This window comes from Drosophila gunungcola, chromosome 3R, assembly GCF_025200985.1.
Source record: "Drosophila gunungcola strain Sukarami chromosome 3R, Dgunungcola_SK_2, whole genome shotgun sequence".
Lineage (NCBI taxonomy): Eukaryota > Metazoa > Arthropoda > Insecta > Diptera > Drosophilidae > Drosophila > Drosophila gunungcola.
Genome location: NC_069139.1, coordinates 15,437,822 through 15,463,820, shown reverse-complemented (window position 1 = coordinate 15,463,820; position 25,999 = coordinate 15,437,822). Strand labels below are relative to the sequence as shown.

General features: G+C 37.5%; 2 protein-coding genes across 6 annotated transcripts in view; one reads left to right on the top strand and one right to left on the bottom strand.

Annotated features, from left to right (window-relative positions):
• Positions 1 to 7,336: 7,336 nt before the first annotated feature.
• Positions 7,337 to 9,156, top strand: LOC128266162 (UDP-glucosyltransferase 2). Its single transcript, XM_053002486.1, has 2 exons — positions 7,337 to 8,085; positions 8,149 to 9,156. The coding sequence occupies exons 1-2, from the start codon at positions 7,391 to 7,393 to the stop codon at positions 9,047 to 9,049; spliced, it is 1,596 nt and encodes a 531-aa protein (XP_052858446.1). The 5' UTR covers positions 7,337 to 7,390; the 3' UTR covers positions 9,050 to 9,156.
• Positions 9,157 to 12,768: 3,612 nt separating this feature from the next.
• The window catches only part of LOC128266430 (uncharacterized), a 42,501-nt gene continuing 29,270 nt past the window's right edge, over positions 12,769 to 25,999 (bottom strand). For all 5 annotated transcript variants that reach the window (XM_053002942.1, XM_053002943.1, XM_053002946.1 and 2 more), the window contains 5 exons: positions 22,799 to 22,958; positions 20,384 to 20,592; positions 15,053 to 15,186; positions 14,167 to 14,443; positions 12,769 to 13,399 (listed from right to left, as the gene is read on the bottom strand). In XM_053002942.1, the coding sequence (XP_052858902.1) occupies positions 13,335 to 13,399; positions 14,167 to 14,443; positions 15,053 to 15,186; positions 20,384 to 20,592; positions 22,799 to 22,958 (845 nt within the window). In that variant the 3' untranslated portion in view covers positions 12,769 to 13,334. The remainder of the gene's footprint in view (positions 13,400 to 14,166; positions 14,444 to 15,052; positions 15,187 to 20,383; positions 20,593 to 22,798; positions 22,959 to 25,999) is intronic.

Genomic DNA, 25,999 nt, shown 5'->3' with positions numbered 1-25,999 from the left:
TTGGGGCGAAACAGTAAACAGCTGCGAGATAAATTGCTCATCTGCTCGACCTCGACGTTGATGTGATGTCGCCTTTCTCGGACCCCGCCCCCTTACTAGCCGCCCCCTCCTAAAAAGCCTGGACTCAGTGTCATCGCTTTGCAGGGCGCTGAGCTGAAGTGTTAAGTACATAAAACCCACATACATTGCGTTTATCCATAATGATGACCTAACTTATGACTCGTCCGGCCACGCTGCGTATACGTAATGCGCATAAGAAGCGAAAAGCAGAAACGGAAAGCATTGCTGGGGAAGCAGAAAATCGCTGGGAATCGCCCGAGCTTGTGTTTGTCCGAGTTATTCGACATAAAGATTGGCATTTGTGCCGGCTGCCACTTTAATTTTGTGGCAATAGCAGCTATTGGCGGGGATATTTAGTGATATTCGGATTTTATTTCGATAATCTTTATGCCCCACAAGTACTGATGGTGAAAGTTTTGATTTTTCATACAATATTTGGCAACCATTCCTAAAGAACTTAAACCAGTAAGTATATATACTATTTAATAAAAATATTGTTAGTTTTCTATAAAACTATTCAATATACGGTATGTCAGTCATGTCGAGCAATCGTATAAAGTTTTTTTTTTGGTAGTGCACTGCACCCCATCACCTGGTTTTCAAATGATTCCGTATGTTTTGTCCGTGAATCGTTCCATCGGCTGTGGCCTTTTTGCCCCTTGACCTCCGCTCTATCAGCCATTTGCCTGCCCCATTGGGATTGTTTGGTGGAGAATTGGCAGCAGCGACAGCCAATCGGGTACACTTTGCTACTCAAGTGCCAAACAATTTCAAAAATCAACACCCCACCCCGAGTTAGAAGGGAAGAAGGGGGGCGCAAAGAACACAGGATGAGGGTGGGAAAATGGAAGGAAAACCAATTCATTTGGAAGCTCAGGAGTACTCGTGTTGCAATGACACTGCCAAAGCCAACCAATCTTTGCGCTCAATTAATTAACTTGGCCAAAAGGTAACACTGGGGGGCTTGGCTCTAATGAATACGAAATGAGCATATCAGCATGTGTACCCCGGCAGACAGCTCGCGATTTATTTTGAGTAATAAATTCGCTAAAAAAGTGTCACGAATTTATGGAACCGCCAACGTTTCAGCCACGGATGACAGATTGCTTTGGAAGCGAATGAACAGAGATTGCCCGGAGTTTGGGATTTATGTGGCAGTGTGCTACGTAGTACGTACGCGAGGCACTTGGCTAACCCTGAACGATACGTATCCAAGGATTCTCCCGCATCTCGCTTAGTCATTCGTGCTAATGTACATTTTTTATGCTCACCGCTGATAAAAGGGCCGTCGTCTCTGCCTCTCCCACGCACTCGCACTCGCACTCGCACTCGCACTCCAAATTCAAATCCATCTCAAAGTCGGCCTCATTCGGAAAGCGGTCCTTTCGTTTCAATTTACATATGCCATCGCTTCTTAAAAAGTACACTGGGAGAAAGTTGCAATTTTAATTCGAATGCAATTTTACAAAATTAAATTTAATTGAATATGTTTAGTATTGGCATAGTAGAGGTATAAAAAAAGAAGAAAAATGTTTGTTTTTCGAAACTGGGAAAATTATATATAGATTTATTTCAAATGTAATTTAACTAAATATGTTTAATTGCCGTCGCTTAATAGAAAAATTGAGCCATTGGTATAGTTAAGGTATAAGTTTCAGCATTATTTCGAGAACCAATTAAGAAAATTAATTATTGTTAAAAAAAAGATCACACAAGATCACTATCATTTACTCGGAAAAAGAATTGATGTATTACAATAACTTCTACTTATAAATCGACAAACCAGTTAAAACTCTAGTTTATTATAACACTTAGTGAAAGTGTATAGATTTGTTAAAAGTGCATTTCCAGCGTATTTCCTACATATAAATGATGTGTCAGTTTACGTTGCCGGTTGCGTTTTTACCTCCAACTGCCTTTCACTCATTTTACGCTTCGCCGCCGCTGCTCACTCGAGGTTACCGCTTTTCTCGTTTCTTGATCTTGGTCGTGGCCTTCTCCAGAGAAATTCTTAGCCAGCCAGGTGGTAGAGAAGGACAGGTGGGTGCTACCAAATTGGGTGGCTGTGGGTGGTTGTGGGTGGCAGTTGGGCGGACTCGCGAGTCCCAAAATAGATTACAGTTCGGGACATGTTTTGATAAGCAGCAATTTAAAACGTGATGCTATTTTGGGCTTACAGCACAAAGAAGGTTTGCCACAAAGTCAATCTTGACAGACTATAAAACGAATCGGAGATAAGAATATAAAAGGTAAACCGGAATTTACTGTATCTTTTACATTTTTTTTAATAAACAAATATAGCAAAAATGTTACAAAAAAATGTTAATCAGAAATCCAGACGTTAATTTTACATTTTCTTTATGTTAACATCCTTTTAAATAGTTTTAGCTTTAAAAATTATATTTTTTTTAAAGTTATAAGTACATAACATTTTCAATCCGCTTGAGCTACTGAATAATTGCAGCTCTTTACAATATAACTCATTTATTTGGAGAAAATTATTTCGCAATTCTTGTTGGTTAAGCCAATTTGTGCGTTTTAAGTAACAAAAATATTGTTAATCAGGAATACTGCCGAAGATATTTGATAATAATAATTCGATTTAACGAACTTTATGAAAAGGCATACCAATTTTAGTATGAATGACTGGCAACAATAACGACAAATGAAGTGAAACAATTTCAAATGAAATTATTTGATTTTGCTCCAATCAAGCCCTCAATCAGACAAAAAACGATAAACATGGATTGAGTGACAGTTTTGAAAATCAAATGAATTAATTTATTGACTGCATCCTTTTAATATTGATTTAAAGTATACATAAAAAAAATCACAAAAAATAACAAAATTTGATTAATTGTTAAAATAATACGTGGCTTATCAAAGTTTTAAGTATAAAGAATTACATTTATAATATAATTTAAAAATAATGTGTTTATGAGCAAATACGCTTTTTGTTTTATTTTTTGTTCAATGTTTTGAGGGGGAATAAAAAGAGATCCCAAGACTCCAATGGCAAGTGGTGGGGTTTTAAATAGCGCCAAGGGATCTCCAGAATGTCGCAGCAATATCTTTTCACTTGGGGTATAAGCAAGAGATGTGGTAACGATTCTTGTTGATGTTTATTTATTCCGGTGCACAGGCAATCACAGTTTGTAATAACTGTCATAAGCCAAATTGCTGTTATGCTGCCAATTTTCAATCTTACAATTTTTCAACATCAACGATAAACATTTAAAAAAGCGAAACTGAAAACATTTTTATACCCTAAATAGTATATGAACTTTTTAATAATCGGCAACAATTTGAAGTTATTATCTGACTAGTCTTCGTTGTTTTGATTATCAAAAATTATTAGTGTAATATTTTTTTTTTATATAGGTATAACATTTGGTTAAATAATAGTACAGCCTATTAAATCTCTCCCTGTTAACAAGGCCTGAATCTCATAAACACATGCTGAGTGAAATCGAAAAATATATTTAATTTTGATTTATTAAACTTTGGCTAAGACGCAACGAGGAGATAAAATACAGGCAAGCCATTTCGTTTGCTGTCATATTTTTTTTTTGTGGGGCGAGATTTACTATCCGAGTGCCTTGGACAAACCAAAGAGCTCAATCTGAGCCAAGAGCCAAAAGTTTCCATTGCGATTCTCGAGTTTACTCGACTACCTAGATCCCACCGTTTTTTTTTTTTTGGCGGCACGTTCGCACTTTTTGCTGTCGCTTCATTTTGTATCCGCCCCACCACTCGCTTTTCCTTTTTCCATTCTTTTTTCCGGCTGTTGTTATAAGAAACTCATTCGTATTGTCAACTTCGTTTTCATCAGCAGACAGCCAGAGAACCTGGAGGGGAATTCCAGATAACTGACAGAAGCTTTAAGATAACAATTTTTATAACTACACGGCAGCGTCTCATCCACTTTCCCTGGCGTTCGTTAGGCCTTCTAAGGCACTCAGACAAAATATATATTTTTAAAACCTTTAAATGGGGTACAAAATAAATTAACTATTTTCAAAAATACCTTGCAGGCAATATTTTATTTCTTGTTCTTCGAAAATACCACAAGGTGTAAAAATAGTAAATTTTGTAAGGTTTTCAAAATGTGCCCTTGATAAAAAGTGTTTTTTTTTTTAATTTCGAGTACGAAACGAAAAATATTTTCTTTCAGTGTGTGCTATAAGGTTTCCCAACATTTTCGCACGCCTCTTCGGTTGCCCATTTATTTTTCCTGTTCTTGTTATCGTTGTTATTGTCGCTCGCTTGCCTTGTCCTGTCATAAAAAAAAGGACCCGGAAAAGATGCGAATCGAGGTGGGGTAAAAGTTAAGCATCTTGGCGGGAATATGACAGATTGCTTAAATGGTGCCCATGTGGGATATTACCCGTGCTTGAAGGTGGCACAACCTAGTTGACATTTCAAAGTTCTTATCCATCCCACTGGATTTTTTTCGGCACTTAATTGGTATGTTGTCCTCAATATTATGTTAAATAGTGCTTGCTCTACTGAGCGATCACCAAAATGTTAAAATTGCACGCAATTTATTGTGGGTACTGATATAGAAGTAAAAGTACTAAATTATATTAAAATTCAGCCACGAATTTGGCATATAAGTATAATACTTAAAAACTATGTTTCTTTAATTATGCCAGTGAAGAAATGTTTATATTAATTTAAATTGTGTTATTTTTATCTACTTAAATTTTTTACCGAAAATGTTTTGCATCAGCTAGTAATTAAGTTCTGGCCGATAAATTATTTCCATGCTCCTTATCTTTGGGCCACTGGCAAATGTTGAATCAGAAATCACAACAACATTAACTGCAACAACAGTGACATGACACACATTCTCCAAATGTCCTGCAGCGAAGAGACATTCGTTGCCATGCTCGTTCAGTGGACGATAAACGGACGCGATTAAATGAGCAAATCGTTTAATTATAAGTCCACTTAATGCCAAGCGTAAAGCCAAAGGCTTTATAGGCAACATTTTCTGGCAAAGGCAGAGGGAATGGAAATGGGCATATGGATTGGCAATTCCGATTGCCTTTAGCCGGATTCGGGAATCGTGACGCGACAATTTGACAGTCGCAGGGACCCAAGAACTCTCGACATGGCCGAAAGCAACAATATGTCAATGCAATTTGGCAATGATACGGCAGGCTGTGTGAAAAACGGCCTGCTCTACCACCACCCACCCACTTTTGCACCCACTCCACTAGATTTTCCCCAAACTGCCAGCAGTCAAAATTCATTCGACAAGACGACTGTTGCCTTTGGCAGTTCTTTCTGAGGAATCACAATACAATTGGGGATGGCAATTGGACTGCAGATCTGTCAACTGGCCCACCTTTGACGATTTTCCATTTAATTACACATAACATGCACTCAAAAAAGCGAGATCAAAAGAAACAAAATTTAAAACTGTGATTGCATATAAAAATAAAAAAATTTATGGGTAAAATTATTGTTTATAGAGAGTACCAATAAAAATCCACGAATGTTCTAATAGGTAAAAAAAATAGTTTGTGGTTACGAATTTCCAAACCATTGCAGTTTTAATTTAAAACTATAATTTTTTGAGACTTCTATTTAATTGTAGTTAACATGTATTTTTTAAGTGATACTCGCTTTAGTGACATGGTCATCTGCAGATTTAGCCGGCCAAAAATAGCATAGTAGTCCGGGAAAAGCCCAACGGAAAAGGGATTCTGTGCAGGCTTAAATTGCCATCATCGCATTGAACGCATGTCGGGTTCAGAGCTTTGTCATGAATCAGGATTCGTGACCTCGCAACGCTTTGACTGACAGCCTAAAATCAATGCTAACACATCAAGTCACTCCAAAAAAAAAAAAAAAAAAAACGCTGGCATGACTTGACTGCTTTTGCAAAGCTCCGCTGAGGACTGATTTGGGAAATATTTACAATTTTTCATTAGTTTTGTAGAATAGCCATGAGCGTAAAGGGTATAAAGTTTTTCTATTACAAATTTGTATTTTAATTCAAAATGTTATCTATTGAAAATGGCAGTATTTATTCAATTTATTTGTTAAATAAGAAAGGTGTGTTTAAATCCTATTAAATATGATTTTTTTAAACCAACTTATTTTTGTATAAATATATAAAATAGGTCAAACTATGTTCCATCAATCACGGTCTCATTCTAATCCACTTGGTATGTCACTCGCTATTGGGCATAAAACCAATATAGTTTCAGCTAGTTATTTCCAAAGTAAAACATAAAAAAGACAAGAAGAGGGGAAGTGATACCAGGAGCCATATGGTGAAAAACAGTTTATGTTTATTTGATTTCGCGCTGACACAGTGACTTTGCCTGGTTGTCCAAATATTTAATTTAAATCACTGTCACTGGCCATTAGGCGAATTGTGTGGAGAGGTATATGTCCATGATCGGGTCAATTGTAAACTGTTTAAAAAAATACAAATGGATCAAGCCATGCTTGAATTTAATTAAATCCCGCTTTAAAAAAGGCAAATGAAAGGAGAGGAAAACCAGTCTTGGGAAGAAGGGAATGGTAAGGGAAGTGGAAGAAAAACAATCCTACCTGTTACCACCTGAGCGGCTCTTATGTGGTGGTTTTTGCTTTTGTTTCATTTGCCTGGAACTACATACATGGGAACATGGGAGATGCCGTTTACATGTTTTCATTTAATTTAAAACATTTTCTGTGCCGAAATTACAAATTGCATCTAGTGCGGAGCTCAGCCAAGGAGGCCTTCTAAATACACACCGCTTGCTTTAAGCTTTTCAAACTTTGGTTAAGAACTATCATCAAATCTGGTGAGTATGATCTTAGTATGTAATAAGTTAAGTTATTCCGCTGCACTTAAACAACCGAAAACAACTTTCTTTTTTACTTTGGAAAAGTTAAAATACAAATGATTAATTAATTTAGTGTCCAATCGATGGCATTGCAAAAAAATTCTCTGTCTTTTTTAGATTGAAAGGACATTGGAATAATCATTTTTTATAAAATTTTGATAGAGTAATCTAAACGTGAGGTCGTCAACACAGTTCCTTATCATCCGAAACCGTAACATTGATAAGATAAGAAGGAAATCCCTATCTTTTTTCAGAGCCAACGATTAGCAGAATGTTTTGCGCGATAAGGGATCAACATTCGTGTACGAAAGAGCCGAAATTTGTTGTGAAATGGTATACCTAGCACAACAAACGCGAAAAATGCTACTTGGTTATCGTTAGCAATATGATGTGTCATTCAAATTCAGCTAGCATTCAGTATCAAATATAAAGTCGCTTTCAGCTGGTGCACTTATTCAGTCTGCCGTTACCGATCCACCAAAATGGTTCACAACTCGTGTCGATTTTTGCTGGTTGCGATAGCCATCACAGCTTTTGTAGGTGACTCCCGGGCTGCCAATATTCTGGGTCTCTTTCCGAGTCTTAGTCCCTCGCACTTGATCATCCAAATGTCGGCGGCTAAAGTTCTGGCCGAGAAGGGACACAATGTGACGGTGGTCACAGTACTAAAACCAGTGGTGACCCACAAGAACATAACTCTGATCCTGGTGCCGCTCACCAAGGAGGAGGCGCAGCAGATGAGCGACACAATCGGAGCAATGTCCAAGAGCGATAATAGTAACATGATCCTGTCCCTGATCCGCATGTCGGGCCAAATGGACTTCATGTTTACTAAAATGGCAGAGGCCCTTAGGGACGATCGAGTGCGGGATCTGTACCTGAATAGGGACAACAAGTTCGACCTGGTTCTCTCTGGATACTTCATGAACGATTTCCAGCTTGGATTCGCAAGGAAGGTCAATGCTCCTGTCATCGTTGTGGCCACAATTCCGCCCAACCAATTGTTGAACCCCCTGATCGGAAATCCCCTGGAGGTGGCCTACGTTCCCGCGATAAACGACTCCGCGGAAAAGGGCAAGGCCATGACTTTTCGGCAACGTTTAACTGGCTACACAAAAAGCCTCTTCTTTGGCATTTTCACATTCCTTACCGACAGACGTAATCGGAATTTGTACAAGTAAGCGTGACAAGAAATGTGCAATCCGAAGCGGATTAACATATGAGTATTTCTGTTTCTCAGGGATGTTTTTGGAGACGACCCCACCATGCCCGAGTACTCGGAAATGATTAAAAACACGTCGATGATATTCTTCGCCTCCCATGCGGCCAGCGAAGGACCTATAAGACCCAATGTCCCAGCTGCCATTGAAATCGGAGGCATTCAAATAAAGGACACGCCGGATCCGCTGCCTCAAAACATGGCTGATTTCCTGGGCAATGCCACGGATGGGGCCATTCTACTGTCCCTGGGTTCCAATGTTCAGGGCAGCCACCTTAAGCCAGAAACAGTTGTCAAGATGTTCAACGTCCTCTCGAAACTGAAGCAGAGGGTCATCTGGAAATGGGAGGATCTGGAGAAGACCCCTGGAAAGTCGGACAACATTCTCTATTCGAAGTGGCTGCCTCAGGACGATATCCTGGCACATCCGAACATCAAGCTCTTCATTAACCACGCCGGCAAGGGTGGTATAACCGAGGCTCAATATCACGGAAAGGCCATGCTCTCACTGCCTGTGTTTGGAGATCAACCGGGAAACGCAGACGGTATGGTGAAAAAGGGTTTCGGCCTGACCTTGAGCTTGCTCAAATTGGAGGAAAAGCCCTTCCGCGAGGCAATTCTGGAGATATTATCGAATTCTGAGTATTCCCAAAAAGTGGCCTCTTTCTCATCTCTGTACCGCGATCGTCCAATGACTGCTCGGGAATCGGTGGTCTACTGGTCGGAGTACGTCATCCGCTACCATGGAGCAGCCCATCTTCAGAGTCCCTTGGTGTACATGAACTGCATAGCCGCCAATAACATCGATGTCTACCTTCTGTTCGCAGTCATACTAGCTTTAATTATTCTGCTTCTAAAGGCGCTGGTAAAATTTATTATTAGAAAGTTGTTCCTGAAGTCGAAGAAGGAGAAAAGGCACTAAAAGTGTTTGATAAGCTTGCGTTACCGTAAGCAACTAGTGAAAGTACTCTGCCACCATGACATTTCAATAGCGTAATTTGAATAAATGATAAATTAAAATAAATATAAGTTGTAATGTTTTCATTTAAACGGAAATAAAGTGTCATATATTTACACTCTTGAATATAACAAAAGTTTTCCAAAATTTGTTTTATTTTTTTAATAAAAAGGAATTTGTATTAAATGGATTGTAACAAAATAGGATTAGGAATGGGAAGGATTAGAAAGTGTGAAACTAGTTGATGCTAGTAGCATCAATAAAATTCCCACGCTTATATATATATATATATATATATGCAGAATTCTTTTGCCAATAAAGTGAATATTCTTTTCTATATCACACAATCTAATCAGATCAGATATGCAGTATCCGGAAAGAAAAAACAATAGATTGCTAAAATGTGTGAAAACATTTATTTCGTTCACCTATTTCCAATATTACCGAATTGTTAATATTAATAAAAACTAAAAAGGTTATATTTTCATTTCATTTATTAAGTAAACCTAGTTGTATGACAAAGTAACATAATATTTTCAGTGAGTTTTCTCCTTCTTTGACTTTGATATAAACCTTCTGTAAATAGACTTAACCAGCGCCTTTAGAACCAGTATATATAAATAGAACGAATGCGAACAGGATAAAGATATCGATGTTATTGGCGGCTATGCAGTTCATGTCCACTAAGGGACTCTGAAGATGGGCTGCTCCATGGTAGCGGATGACATACTCCGACCAGTGGACCACCGATTCCCGAGCGGTCATTGGACTCTATTTCGCCATTTTCGGATGATTATATTCTTGTAGATTGTGTGCAATTTCCTCAAACATTTCCTTAACGTTTTTGCAATGTTTTTGTAATGTAGTGACCTATTTGCTGAAATTTTTAAATTTTGATTTTACTACAGGAAAACACATCATAAAATTGGTTTTTCCGTATTAGTATTGAAAGGAACGAACAAAAAAGAGCTCAATCGAATGACTTTTATCTCTTTTCATTCCAAAATATCATTCAGTACCTTTTGTACGTGTTCTACCAAAGCCTGCGGTCAAGAGTGTGTACTTCAGAAAAATTCGGTGAAAATTCGGCTGGGAAGGGAGAACGAAAGAAAAATAAGGGCCAGACATAACCACGGTGACACTTTGTGGCACATGACTTTGAAAACGGAACCCACACCTTAATTCAAAGCCCCGGATGGGGCAATTTACGGGTACACGGCCACGTGACTTACTAAATCAACTTGGACTTTCGCTCGTTTTGCGGCAGTGGAATAATACAGGAACAAGAAGTGAAAATAAAAAGCACCTCAAATCCAATTCCCGCCCAGGGTGATGTCGCCGGAAATGTCGGGCTGACAAATCGCGTGCAAAAATCTGTGAAATCTTCGTTTGCTGCCATCTCTATCTGTATATTCCCCAGCTGCAAAACAAGGCCCTCTTGTGCACTCTAAAAACTTCATATTTATTATTTTGTATTTACAGGAGCTTTGCTTACATCGGTTTTAACAAAAAAAATTAAGTTTTCATTTTTTCTTAAACAATTTCTATTACGCTGATTGTCCTTACAATATTAAATCTTGAAAATCTTAAATTTTTGCTGGGAAGTACAAACATTTAAAATATTTCTTTGCTTTAAAAATATATTTTGGTGATTATCAAGATTAATTCAAGTTAATTATTGGAATTCAAGGTAAAAGTTGGAAAACAAAAGTCTTAGTGTTATCAATCGACAAAAGCGATTTTAATTTACTTACCTACGGTGAGGCATATATTTTTAATATTACCGGTATAAAATAAAATTCATCCGTTTCCTTAAAATAAAAAATTAAATGTAATAATTTAATATTAATGCCGTAAGCATTTACAATGTATTATTGTGAAAGTAGTTTTGTAAATGTAGAAAATTACCACAATATTTTCTTAGTGGAAAGTATGAAGCAACTGTGGCGAATTCTACTTTCAATGAGTTGGGTTTTAGCTTTGGCGCCTCGTCGTGGACTCAAAAAATCTCTCCAAGCTCCGCCGGCGCCTCTTTGGCAATTTGTTGGGTTTTCTTTTCTTTTTTTTTGCTTTTTGTGTTTGTATTTCCCGTTGCTGTTGCTCTTGTTGTTGTTGTTTTATCCCATTCCACTGGCCGTGGTAAATTTTTTGATTAATCAAAGGACATTTTTTTGTGCAGTGCCCGTGTCTCTTGGCTGTTGGTTTGTCGGTTTGGCCAAAAAAGGAGACAGAATTAATGCAAAAATGATGAGTGGAAATTTGTCAAGCTTATTTACTTCCGTCATTTAATGTGCCCGCGGCAAATCGGGAGTCGGAGCCGGGGTGCACAGCCGTATCCGGAAACCGGCACTGGAACTCAAGTCGAGCCCAAGCCAACAGACGGCGGAACTTATCTTTGTTTGCTCCAATTTTGGTTGTTGTTTTTTTCCCTTAGCCCAAGGCAATTTTATGCATAATTTTCGGTCAATGCCTGACAGTTTTTTTTCTTGTTATTTTAGCCACTGATTTTTTTCTTGCTGTCATTTTTACCTGCGGCGGCCATTGGCCATTGCATATTTTAGCCCGGATTTGCCCTAATGCGTTGAATATTTTTCACTGCCCTGTAAAGTGTTTGGTTTTATATTTATTTTCTGGAGGATGCTAAATCGAATTTTCCGTTGTTGGCATTTTCCTTCGATTTTTTTTGTTTGTATCTGTTTGCCATAAGTTAGGTAAACGACTGCAGGAAAGGAAATGAGGGAAATAAGCGGTTTCTTTTGGTTTTGGGGATTGAGATTAGGCTTTGCCATGCCACCCTGCAAATCTAGAAATCGAGGAGCACTTTAAAGATTTAAGAATATTTGCTAGTTTACCAAATTGACAAAAGCTCTGTTCACAAATGCCTTCAGTTTTAAAGACCCATAAACTGCATTTTATTTTTATTTTTAGCATTTTTTTATTTTTAGCAGAAAAGATTATTTAGTACAGTTAAATTTTAACAATAATTTAACTTTTTCTTTTCGCTCTACTTATTTAAATAATAAACATTTACGATCTCAAAATGTTCAGTGCTTGGATTAATTCATAATATACATTTTTTAATGCCGGAAGTTTCTGTACATTGCCAGTTTTTCTATCTCGGGATATTCGTATTAGCTGCTTCTGTGCCTCTGGGCTTCTGTGGCAGCCATTTAGCTATAAGGATCCTGATCTAATTTCAGTGATTTTTGTTGCTGCCATCCACATTTACCTTCTGGAAGTTGGACCACTTCGCAAGATCAGCGATATGAGATGTAACATAGGCATTATAAGCAATCACATAGTCCGTTGGCTGTCCTTTGGGATACCTCAGGATGGTTGATGATAAGAATATTGGATATTAGCTGGATATTTGCTGCTGGACAATTTTAAAAAATACTGAAAACAAGAGTGCTGCTAGATTGAATGATTCTACTGTATTTCCGGATGTCTTTCAGTCTGAGGTCCACTTGGGAAATTTCGATCTGCGTTTATACAATGCACTTGCCAGGGGTCTCTTAAGTCAAAATATTTTAAAGAAAATATCGTTAATAATTTACAGTCAAGTAATTGTACATGTAAACAAATTTGAATACTCTTTTTATTGTTTTAGAAATTACAAACAATTTCGTTTGCACTTAAGTCTTAGTCTGAAAAAAGTTGTACTAAAAACACATTTCCTTTAGTCATTTTGTTTTTATTTATTTATTTCCCATACATCATTTAATACAGTTAACAATTCACATACAATAATTAAGTTTACTTGTCATTGATTGTGTGTGTTCCTTATTCTGTGCTCAAATATTCATGTGTAAATTTGTTGATATTCGAAATGTCTTCCTCCACTAATATAATTCTGACATATAATCGTATTTGGTAGCAAATTTTACGTTTAGATACCAAAATATTAATTTATGCATCATTGTTTTCAATCCGTGTTGATTTTTCGGTTTCGCATTTCCGATGGCTTGTTTACACATAACACATAATAAATGTTGCATTACACTCATGTAGGAAATGGCTGGGCTTCCTGCTCGGACCTAGACTAATTCGATTTTGACTATGTACAAATTCAACTGTTGCTGCCTTGGCTTGTTAACTTTTCTTTTGGCTCGAAATGGTGCGAGGAATCACCAAATTTATTTGGCGCCCGTGTCTTTCTGAATGTTTTTGTTTATTTTTAAAGTGTGTTCACTTGGAGACGAGTCCTGGAAACTTAGGCTACAAATAGAGCGCCCGTCAATGCCAGCCACTAACTCTGGGAGCCGTGCCAGCGTAGAATGTGAACAAGGCTTAGAAGCCAAGCGGCCAGGGAAGCTAAAATACATCAAATAATACAGAATATTAGTATAGTTGATCTTAGTATATTAAAAATAATCAACTTAAATAATCTGAGGACATCGGCTTGCTGTTTTCATTTTTGCATATGTGGACTAATTGGCATTTAAAGCAAAAATAGTGCAATTATGCTAAGAAATTTAAATCTAACTCAAATTATATTAAACGTTAAATTGAAATTTAACCAAAACAATGTAAGAAATCTTCATATGATTAATTTAATTAAAGTGGTATCTAACTATAAATAGTAATTAATTGACAGCTGCAGCAAAGTTTGATTTCCAAGATATTAAATTCTATTGCATAACAAAAATTAAATACAATACTCATTTCACAGTCTTTACTAAAGATTACATTTTTTCCCGCTTAATTAACAAAATTTGAAAATAATTGTATAGTATTTTACAAAAAATTTTAAGTAATCTCCAAATTATATATTTTATAAAAGTGGTGCTTGTATTGGTATCATTGATGCGGTTAAAAGAAAAAAACCAATTTTACTAGGAAACCTAATAAGTTTGATTTCTTTACCCCCTTTCTTGAACACTCTCGAAATAGTCGAAACCAAAATAAGTTAAAAATGTTAATATGGTCAGCTAATCTTTCGTTAGATATCATGGTATATTTTAATATTAATATTTAATATTTCTAAATTACAATAACTATAGTTTATACTTTTGATTATTAGTACGCAGCTTATCAAGAATGTCGGATATATTTTTGTATTTAACTCAATCCCAACTCACCTGGTTGTCCGGTGATGCAGGAGCCGTTCTCGGTGAGCCGCTGCTTGGTGCCGGCGTCCTTGAGCGCCAGGATGGTAGTTCTCACCTGCTGCTGCCTGCGCACCGCCGCCAGTCCCATGATGTCCGCCGTGCACCGAAGCTCCAGCATCTCGCTCTTGCTGATGAACCGTTGGTCGTCCAGGTGGAGGCGCAACTGTAGGTGGCTGGTGAACAGGTGAAAGCCATCGGTGTTACGAGCGACTTCGTTGATTTGCGGCTGCAAACTGTGCACAGGTGCCTGTGGCCGAAAGCAAACGGAAACGGAAATGGAAATGGCAAGCTGAGGGTTTAAAAGCCGAATTGGGGACCACATGCGGGCGTGACTTTCGGCCGGCGTCCTAGCCAAGTTCTCTGTCAACATTTGGACAAGTTCGATGACCAGGACGGGCTGACTGACTGACTGACTGACTGACTGACTGACCGACACACCACCGCGACGACGTGTCTGGACCTTGTGACTGGGCCAAAACACGTCGTTTATATTGCTTAGTTTTGCAGTAAGGCCTGGCTTGACACACTCGAAAACACTCTTAGAAAACCAGAAACTTAAAAGATGGTTGGGGTTGGTTAAAGATTACAAATAACAAGGCAGACATAATGTTTCTTTGAAGATTGCACATCTTAAACTGTTTTTTTTTTTAATTTTACAAATATAAGCGTAAGCAGATATATTTGTAGAATTTTAATTAAAAATAAAATCATTTATTAGGATAAAAAGTATAAGCCTGCAAACCTTATGTTACGTTTTCAGCCATTTTATTAATTATAACCACATTCTACGTGAACAATTTGTGTATAAATCACGCTGAAAAATATTAGTTTATTTTAAGCGTTTTAAAATTCATACCGTTTTGTTGTTGATAAACCACATCAACTTGGCCATTGGACTGGACATTTCTGAAGTGCAGTTTGCTACCAGATAATCGTGATATTTATAGGCATTTCGAACGCCCGAGATATATGGATCGAATTTGGGAAGCACTGTAATAAATTTAAAAGCATTTTAGTATTTAAATATTACATCAGTAAATAAATCTTATCTATTTACAAAACCTTTTCGAAATGTTGCATTTAAAATGTATTTTCTTCCCACCTAGTTTACTCTAGCTTAAAATAAATACCTCTAATTTAAGTGTCAAAAAAGAAAACAAAAAACAAAAGTGCATAAAGTTTGTTTATTGGAAAAATTAAGTTTTTGTATCCAATTCTGCCGGCAAATGTAGTATGCCATTCGGGCACCAAACTTATCCCAATTAGAGCGGCCAAAGTCGGTCGAAATCCTAGCTCAGTTGGCCTAGAAATGGATGTAATATTGCATTGCACAGCCGGCACTTAGACAATTACCGACACGCCAACACCAAATATTTATTTGAAGTGTTAATTAATCTTAACAAATAATTGCCGAGGACAAAGTTTTTTGATGAAAACAAGCGTAATTTAGTTTTTGGCGAAGGCCCCCCTTTTTTGCTCCATGACCGCAATGGCAACAGCAAATACCGAATCCGAATGTTGTTGTGGGAAATTTTGAAATATGCTAAGGACCCTGAAGGCCTCCAGAGACAATGGCCAAGTGGGAGGGGATTGGTGAAAGTATGGGGCATCAGAAGTCAGGCAGTCAGCAGGACTGCAAACTTTTTAATTGACTTAATACAAACCACTTTGGTGGAAAGTTTCTGACCTGTTTCAAGTACAACTTACTGGTGGTGGACTTGCAGAGGAACTGACGGACGGAGTTGAAGTTGATGATTGTGGCCATGTTGTGCCCGGTGGCACGCCCCCTTTGCCCATTTGCCGGCCCCAATTGTGTGACTTGCATTGCGGGCGAAAACAAAAGCAGCAAAAATGAAAATTCAACGAAAACAAAGCAATCAACTAGGGTAAATAAACCAAAAATGGCTATGCAGTATACCCAAGAATAAAGTACCAGTAAAGCACCAGAAACAAGATTGAAAAAATATACACACACACCCAAAGAGGGGAAGCCCCTCTAAAAACCAAAAAAAAAACAAAGGAAAGTCAGTTTTTGGGGGGCGAAAATTGTGTTGTTGGAATGCTAAACGAAGCCAAATGATCCAAAAAACCGGTAGAGGATTTCCAGTCTGGACAGGTGTAACCACTTTGGAAAGTGTGTCTATTTTAAAGACCAATCTAACCTTGAATGATAACTCCGGCATTTAAATTGCAAAAGCTATGAGGAGGGGATCCAAAATTAGGACTCAATCCCTGAGAATTAAATATTTATATCAAAGTGTGGTTCTTTTCGTAATAATATACATATTTAATTTTAAATCAAATTTGTTTTCAAATATGTATTCATAAGAACAAGGACGTTCAACATATATTAATATACTTATATATATATATATTTTGAAAATTATTTCCATGTTTTTGTTGTTATGGTGCTATAAGGCTATAAATATATATATTATAAAACATACAATTACGATTATAATAGCTACCAGTTCATTTCTTTAATTCGTTTTGTTGTTTTAAGGAATGATGCTTGGTGGTCTAAGCTAAATATTGGAAATTAAGATATAACTAACGTAGTTACATTTGGAATGTGATTGATTTGATATAATTTATTTGTTTTAATTTTAAATTCATTTAATTTTTCACAATTATTTTTTCCCTCTGTGAAAAAGTCGAAAAAAAAGTGTAACCAGCTGGTTACCGAAAATGTGGCAGATCTCCGAAGTAATTAAGTGCGGCTCAGTCGCCGGTTTATGGCCAGTGTTTGGTCCTGTATGTCCTGGCGTGTCCTGGCATTTCCCGAACCCCTGCTGAACTGTGCAAACTTGGCAAAGTTAATCAGTGTGATGACACACGGCACGCAGCTAAGCGACAACATATTTGCCAGGCCAAAGTTTGGAGCAAACCTCAAGCCCCCGAGCGTGGATTGTGGATCCCTGGTCCTGTTTCTGGCATCATCAAAGCGTCCTGGGCGATGGTTGTTTGAAAATCGAGAGAGAGAGAGAGCAAGAGAGCTCTCGAACCGATGTTGTTGTGACAAAGTTTTTAAGGTGGTTACGATGGCGATGGCACTTTAGTGACAAAATTCCCAAGTTGATTGTTGGTCTGTCAACAGCTTCGCCTTCATTGAAACAAAAAACAGGTGACACCAGCTAAAACTACGTGCATCCAATTTCCCCCTCGACCACACCTTCCCAACACTTTCCCCACTTTCCCCGCACACGGACACATTGTTCTGCCCAAAGAGGACTTTAAACTTTACCGCTATCTAGTTGATGAAGTTTGATGCCATGGCTGGTTGGCTTTATTTTGTTTTTGGCTGATGCCCCCCCGTGGCATTGTATTCTTTTTTTTCAAGTTTATTCTGTGGACTTGTATACAAATTAAAATGACTAAACCAACTGGCCACTGTCGCTGGAATATGACAAAGGCACTAGTAGTTCGTAGGACATCCGCTCTGATTATATGGTCTGTCCTTTCTTTTATGATCTCGAAAAGGTTTTATACCTTTAATATTATTTACTGGCTTGGAAAGGACAACTTAAAAAGCCATGTAGTATATTTCTAATGAATGTTCTAGTTCCTGCTTCAATGATAATAGTTTTATAGCTGGTGTCTTAAACCTTTTGAAAACAAAATCTACGTATGTATTTTATTTGGCACATAAGCTCTAAAAGATTCGACCTCTTTTAGATAAATATTTACTTGGACTGAGTAAACTAAACTACTTAACAATAATATGTATTTATCCTAAACGTCTATTAATTAAATGAATTATAGATCACTTAGAAAAGTAGTTGAACCTTTTTGCCAAGTCAGTGAACCAATTCATAAACTCGTCTCTATTAAAACTCAAATTAAAATCGAGTTTTAATACTTCACAATTCCCAATCAATCACCATAAATCAGAAAACCATAGATAAATGCCGACTAATAATTGAGAGCAAAGTACTTTGCCACATAGCAAAGGAAAACTTATTTGGTAGTAGGTGAAACGGAAAGTCAAAGGGGAAAGGAAAAGCATCCACGTTTTGTTAAGCCCGTCCTGCAAACTGGCACTTAATCTAGCGACTGGGATTTCCATGAACATTGTACAACCACTTGAACATGGCTTACTCTGTCTATTTAAGTACGCTGAATAGATAAAAGTCAAATTGACATGCAAATAGCGAGCACACAAACAGTCTGCCCTCTGCGAAACATCCAATTAAAGACGCAATACAAATACGAAAATGCGAATTCAAATTTGATTGTTACGCGTAAACAAATGCCTAAGTGCGCATTATGCAAATCAATATCTCTTAAAGTAACGTCAATAAATAAGACGCCCACAAACCGAACACAAACGCAAACGCGAACCCACTCGAAACTGGAAGCCCAGGGCCACGCATTTAGCATCTATGTGGAAAAGGAGACAAATCGCAGAGCGGCGGCGAAATTGCGACAAATAAATCATTTTGAGCCGCATAGAAACTAGAAACAAAAGACATAAGCAGGCCATTTCCATTTGGGCCGAAATCAATTGATTTGAATTTCAAAGTAGAGCCAGCCCAGCGACCGAAAGTCTGACTGACTGTCTGCCTGACGGCTCCTCCTGGCCGCAGTCAACCACAGAAAAGGGAAAAGGGGGAAAAGGGGCATGGTTACACATAGAAAATACTTCGAAAATTGCATTGAAATAAAAAAATTATTATTAACAGTTGTCGCAAGCTTCCAACAATTTTTTTAATATCACACAATAACCGAATAGGTTTACATATTTTCTTAGTCTATTTAACATGATTCAAATTTTAATAAAGTTAATTCATTTAGATAAAATAGAAAAAAACAAAGGTTTTTATAAAGCAAAAATCAGGTTCGGTTTTCAATTTAACTTTTGGTTGTTAAATATTCATTTATTTAGAAGATTTATTATATAAATAATTAATCTTTTAAATTGTCAGATTATTTTTTAAATTTTTTTCTCTTTACAAAATTTCATTATATTACTATTACAAAAATATATTAGTTATGTTTTTATTTAAGTTGAATAAAATTTTAAAAGTTGTTATCTTTAATAACTGTTAGGTAAATTTGAAAATAAGAAATAAGTTCAGTGTAGGCCAGAGTGTTTGGTGCTGGGCGGAATCATCGCCATGTACGCTGCCAATCAAAGCGAAATCAAAATGGTGGGTGATGCGTTGCCAGCGGCTTTCAGTGGTTCGATGGTTCGGTAACTCGGTGGTGCGGCATTGACGTTAACAAACCCAACTACAAGTGCCGCAAACGAGTTGGTTCTGGGATATTTGTTGTATTTTGTGCCATTTCTGTGGGTGTTGTTGTTTAGGCCCAGCACGTGACAACGGCAAACGACCGCGCACTGTAGATTATAAATTGATTCGTACAAAACTCACAATTGAGCTGAATTTGTTCACTAGGGCGGCAGGTGGCGCAGCGGGGTGTTCACTGTACGTCTGAACGTTTTGGGATGGTTGTCGGGATTTATTAACAATCATTACTCATACAAATGGCTGACGCGTGTCACAATTTTCCAGCGTTTATGCGACGCCCTTTTGAACTGCCTACTGCCCTAGGTTCGCGACCCTATTTCCCCTCCCGCCTTCCCCCCTCCACTATCCAATCGGTGCTCCGTGATTCTCTCCGCCACCCGCCCGGAAAACACTCCGCCCGTGTGGCATTGATAAATGGAAAGGAGTTGCCGCCCGACCCTGAGTTCTGGTGGCCGTGCAAGGACCATTTATAATTTTATTAAGTGTTTGCAAAATTGCACATAATTTGTTGTCTTTCTGTTGCAAAACATAAATCAAAGACAGAAACAAAAATTACACAGAGCGCAGAAAGAGGACATTGGACAATGGGAATTTGGGTGTGCTTTTCGAAGCAGACATTGAAGGTTAGTTAGTTAGAATATTTAAACAAGGTTTCGATCAGTTTAAGGTATAACAGATATTGTACACATATTTAAAGAATTTATGTTAAATAAAAACGATTAGCATAATAAAAATTTGTAAAATATAAATTAAAATTTGTTGAAATCAAAAATCCTTCCATTTTTAGCTAGTAAAAATAATAATAAATTTGCATATTTATAAGAGCATTGATTTGTATATAGCCTGATCTTTTGTATATACTTTTTTTGATTGTGCAGCGAAGTAGACTGGCCCACTGTGGATGGCCAGTGGCACTGGATCACTGGTGCACCTACCTCCGACTGTCATATTGGCCGTCTGATCGATCAGCTTGAACTCGGGCGCATCGCCGGACACCTCGCACCTGTATTGCCCCGAGGAGTGGGCGCTGAGCTTCTCCAGCTCCACGTTGCAGATGAATTGATTGCAATGCGGCGAACCGTCGGCGATGGTGACACCTGCAACGGGGAACCAATTTGTTGTCGGTGGTGTTAGCGGCGAGTATCTGGAACGAAAGAGACGACATCAGGGCTTTAGAAAGAGAAAGAGAGAGAGCGAGTCTGCTGCTTGAGCTCGAGAGCTGCGCAAAACCGAAACCATGAAATATTGATGAGGGAATCATGATAAAATCAAAATTTTTTTTTGGTTTGCATTACTGTTTTTGCAGCTGCAGCACTCGTCGCAATTGTATCCACTTTTTGGCAGGGCTGTCGATTTTATTATGAATAATATGCACTCCCAGTCAGCTCCGCATTCTACACAAAGTCAAATAAAATTCGAATTCAAATTCCATTCATATATGTGCGTTCATATGCGGAGAATGTTGCATTTGATTACAGCAATTAGTTTAGCCGTTTGGGGATAACCGTTTTATTCTTTTCCACACAGCTCCAAATTGTAGTGGTGGAGACTAACCTGAACAGAATTTATTAATACATACTACTGTACTGAGAAAATACCCATCAATTCGTATTTCACTGCTTGGTTGTTGGGCTTACAACGTTTTTTTTTTCTATAGTTTTTATAGTTCCTTATATTTCTGTAAACTAAAATGCGATTGAAAAAAAGTATTTTTCCACGCTGGCTAAAAATAGCAGATACATTAATAAATTTATCTTTAGTCTAGAGTCGTAATTAAAATTTGTTTAAAAAAAACCAAAAAAAATGTTTTCTTGCATTTTAGGTATCACTCACCATTGCGCCTCAAACTTATTAAAAGGTAATAAGTGGTTTTGCCTTTTAAATTGCCAAGTGCAGTATTAATCATAATAACCACAGCTAACAATGACTTTTGCATGTTTTCTCCGTAAACCTAAAAGCCAAATGGATTGCTGTATTGCTTTGTTGTCCGTAAACCCTTAATTTAACAAATAGAAAAGCACGGCCGAACAAATTTAGAATTGCACTCGACATGCGTGTATCTTTTGTGGCATTTTTTGTTACAAATGAAAGCAACCGCAGTGTCAAATGCACATGAATAATTGAAGCCGAGTGCAGACCGCACAATCAAATCGTTCACACAAAGGCGTAATTGATAAAAGCGAACTGCCTACGGCAGTAAATTACTGGGAAAGGCAGCCCCAGAATCAGAACACCGCCTCTTTCTGTCGCCGCTGTCCTGTACTGCCACGCCCACGAACTGGGCGCGAAAATGTCAAAAACAATAATTTGGAGCTTGGAATGCCAATCTCATGTGGTCGCCAAAACGCATCGAATGTACATGCAGCAATTTTGTAGGAGGCCTAATTGGGGAGGAGTACTGAGCGATTAAATATGAACGCAATGCATAGGAAAATAATAAATGAATTATATTATTTTGTAATTCAGAACTAAAACAACAAAATTTAAGACTCTCGTACTAAATTGATAAATATATCTAGATTCAACAACATTAATTTGTTAAGAATATAAAATTAAATAAATTCATGTTTTACATACTACCTGCATGTAATTACTTTTTAATGCCAGCTTTTAATATAAGTTTACAAGTTTTGTGGTCCGTGCATTTTCTGTTTTTACCAAAGTGGGCGTGTCAAGCCATTTGGCAAAGCCCATAAACCGTTAAATGGTTCTGATATTTGGCATAAATAATACTTTTTTGCTGCCTGACATCACCATATTTGTAGCAGGCCTTAAAAATCAATAACCAAAACATTAAAAATGAATTGTAGTGCCCAAGCACACATCTTTATTAAAAATGTTGCGCTCGATTAAGCCCCGGATGGAGAGCATGGATCTGGGCTACGGTCCCCAGTTCTGGATATATATATCTACATATATATGCGGCAATGTGCAACAATTAAGCCAGTTAAATAAAAAGCCCTCTTCGCACATATTTGGGACCGATACGGCAACGTCACCTGGCCGCAATTTCAGGCGCCCATAAAAATCCATTTCAATTAAGCATTTAAATTAGTTGCGACACTTTCAAGCGACCCAGCCCCAGTTCACTAGCATTATTTTGTTTTTATTTTTGGGTGGGACTTTACTTTGTTGCGGGCAGTGTTCAGTGCTGCAGTTTCATGACGTTTTCAATTTTCGCCATAAAATCTGCATGAATGCGCCGGCACATTTCGCAACTCCCAATCTCTGTCGCCCCCAGGCGACATTTTATTATTTCAAACTGAATGCCGAAAAATATTTTTATGGGCGTGGGGGGATGGCGGAGCTACTATTTTTATTTGCTCCACGGCCGCAGCCAGTTGGCTCACCTGAAAAACTCCTGGCCATCCTTGTACCACTTGACAGAGTTCAGCGTCCGATTGCCCATCGCGTAGCTGCAGAAGAGCTTCGCCTTCTGGGCCACGTCGATAATGCGCGGAACGGAGAGGTTGGACAGGTGCAATCCCTCCGCGGGCACAGGCGCCATTCCTGCAAGGACAATGCACACAGTGCAGCTCAATATTACCAAAAGGAAATCACATATTAAAAATATTTAATACTTAAGGAAGGTTTACACAGTCTGATTTCTTATATGCGTCGCCATTTAACTTTTATCACCTTAAATTGACAATACAGGAATCAGTTCGTAATTTTAATCATCTTTGATGCAATATTTAAGTTATTAAATGACAAAAAACTGGAATAACTTAACTGAGAAATCAGACTGTTTAAGAAGGCCTTAACATAAAAAGAAAAACTAGCTTATTAAAGGTAAATATTATACTTAGCCTAAGCAATGATAGATATGAAGTTATAATAGGATATTTTATTTTATTTCTTTGCTTGCAGGTCTAGTTTAAGCACTTTTGGAACTGGGGGAAATATATTATGTTTACTACATGAAATAATGATTTGTAGCATAGAGTGTTTATTATTTTCTCTTAAAGTATCGAGTGAATTTATTTATATAATATAAATCGTGTCAAACCATGAAAAAGGTTTTTTTTATATAACATACATAATTTTTCATGAAAATATTGTTTTTTATGAAGATAGAAAGAAGCCTTGTTGCCATCACTGAGAGCAACCAGAACGGGAAGCGAATCCATTGCCATTTTTCGGTAAGCTGTTGATAAGTGCGAGTTCGCCACGCGGACGGATGAATGGGGTATTGGGACTCGAATTGGGGAAGGGCAGGCTGACCTGCATGTGAAGAACTTGAAAAAATAGATTTTGTTTTGTTATCCGCGGGGATTTTTATGTTTGGCTAGTGATTTTTTTATAAACTCGAATGTGGAGAACATGTAAGGGGATTAAAATAATGTGCACTCAATTTTTGTAATTCAATATGAGGTGTGAAAATGTTGGATTTATGTAGCACAGAAAAAACGCAAAAACACAAACGTTGTCATGGAATTTGATATGTAGGTAAAGCTTTTCCTTAAAATGTTTTGTCTTTAATTGTTTAAGGCATAAATGATTAACCGAATATAAGTTTTGTGTAAAAAACATTGAATATCTTTATTTAATATCTCACTTTTCGTTTCGCACAGCGTTCCTATTTTTAAATACACTTATATTTCCGTGCATATAAGTCCGTAAATTAATTTAGGTCACAAATTTTCCCTTCAACCAGGTCTCACTGTGTACCGAAGAAAACCCTTTTCCAAAAGCGGAGATGCCAAAAAGGTCGCATCCGCATGGTTAATGCCTTGACTTTGGCTGCTGACCCGGCTCTTGACCTTTACGCCTTCACACTTTGTGCGGCCATACTTTGCACATTTTTATACATTTACTTTTATTTTTATTCCGCGCCGCCACATTCATTATTGCATTTAAGCCGGAGCTCGCAAATGCAGGCCATGAATCAAATGCCCGGGCCGTCGGTCGACGCGGGTATTAATTAAGTTTATATTACTTGGCCTGATAATAAAAATTATACAAACGGACCGACGAGTGGGCGGAGCTTTTTTTTTTCTTCCTCGCGATGTTTGTGGCATGTGAACTATGAACTTTGGCTGACCGACAAAATAATTAGCCCGGACTACGGCCATCTCGTTTCGTTAATATAGCCAGCCAGCCAGCCAGTATCTCTCCTTTTTTCACACGCAGCCAGCGGAAGCAACAGTTTTTCGTTTGTTTATGGGCTGTAGCTTTTCCGGCGGTCAGGGACGAGTTTTAATGGCCCCAGGGACAACGGCTTGAACGTCGCCTAATTACAACAAATAACAAACAAACAGAAATTAACTTATGTGCTACATAAATTAGCGATGTAATATGACTTTTTCTTGTGACCCCCACCGGATGCGGATGCCCTGAATTTATTGTCACGACAACTACGGAACGATGATTTGTGTCCCCATGGAGCCAAAGGGATGACTGATCAACGTGAAACATTTTGCATTTCAAACAAACATTACTTTAAGGCATAGAAAAGTGATGGTTTTCACAATTCATAATTTAAGCTAATGAAAAAAGCTTAGAATTTAATAAATATTTTATTTTTAAGGATAAGCTAGACTAGGCTAAGCTTAAATAAAGAATTCAAAACTTGCTTAAAAGGTTGCTTCATCCTTTTTTTGGCCAAAGGTCGTTTGCATTTAGCTATTTTAAATATTTACATACCTTTTTTTATCAGTTATTTTTTTTTGCCATCCTGTTAAATGTTTTTTGTGCTGCTCTTTGGCCATTTGTAATCATGTTTTGTTTGCATGGAAAATTAAGGCCAGATGACATGTGCGATTATGTTGGGTTGGCCAATTCTTTCTTTTTATGTGGGTTTTGCAGATTCAACGGTGGATTACATTAAACGGTTTTATTGTTTATGTCAGTATGTCGGGTAACCCGAATAGTTTAAATTGCCGAGCGCTTAGACCAATTTGCCACTCGGCGCAATCTTCCCGACAAATTGCTTTATGTGCGCATCCCAGACACATTACTCATAATGACAGGCAAAAAATTCGATTAGCCCAGAAAGCAATTAACATGCAACCCGCACAGACATCCTTAGAATGGGAGTATTAACCCTACTTTTAGAAAGCGTTTGAGCAATATAGCAATCTGATAGCTGAATATTAAGTAAGATGGTATTTGGTTAGCTAGTCTTCAAACATATTTCGTAAATATCCGTTTTATAAAGTGAATTATTTTTATATATTTTAGTTTTTCTAATCATAAATCATAAATTTAAAATAAATACATACAAAATATAATACCAAGAGGTAATATCAAACCCTATGAAAGTTAAATTTTAAATTTGCAACCCAACTATTTATTATCAACTTCTTTCTTATTATTTTCTTTATATTTTATTGTAGTGATGCAAAAATTATTAATTAAATGTTTTTTTTTTTTTTTGCAGGCATCAAAAGAGTTGTTGTAAATTTAATCACAAAAAAATAAATTAAATTTACGCCTATCAAATGAAAATATGCCACATAGGTGACTAGAGGGTTAAATAGAATATATGTGGGAAAATGACGAGGGCTATTCGTGGTCAACTTGCCAGCCGCATGAATGCTTCGGCTTCG

Bases quoted from the DNA above. Each gene is read 5' to 3' on its own strand.
- LOC128266162 (XM_053002486.1), top strand. From the start codon at position 7,391: ATGGTTCACAACTCGTGTCGATTTTTGCTGGTTGCGATAGCCATCACA. The intron at 8,086-8,148 runs GTAAGCGTGACA...TCTGTTTCTCAG, and splicing joins CGTAATCGGAATTTGTACAA to GGATGTTTTTGGAGACGACC.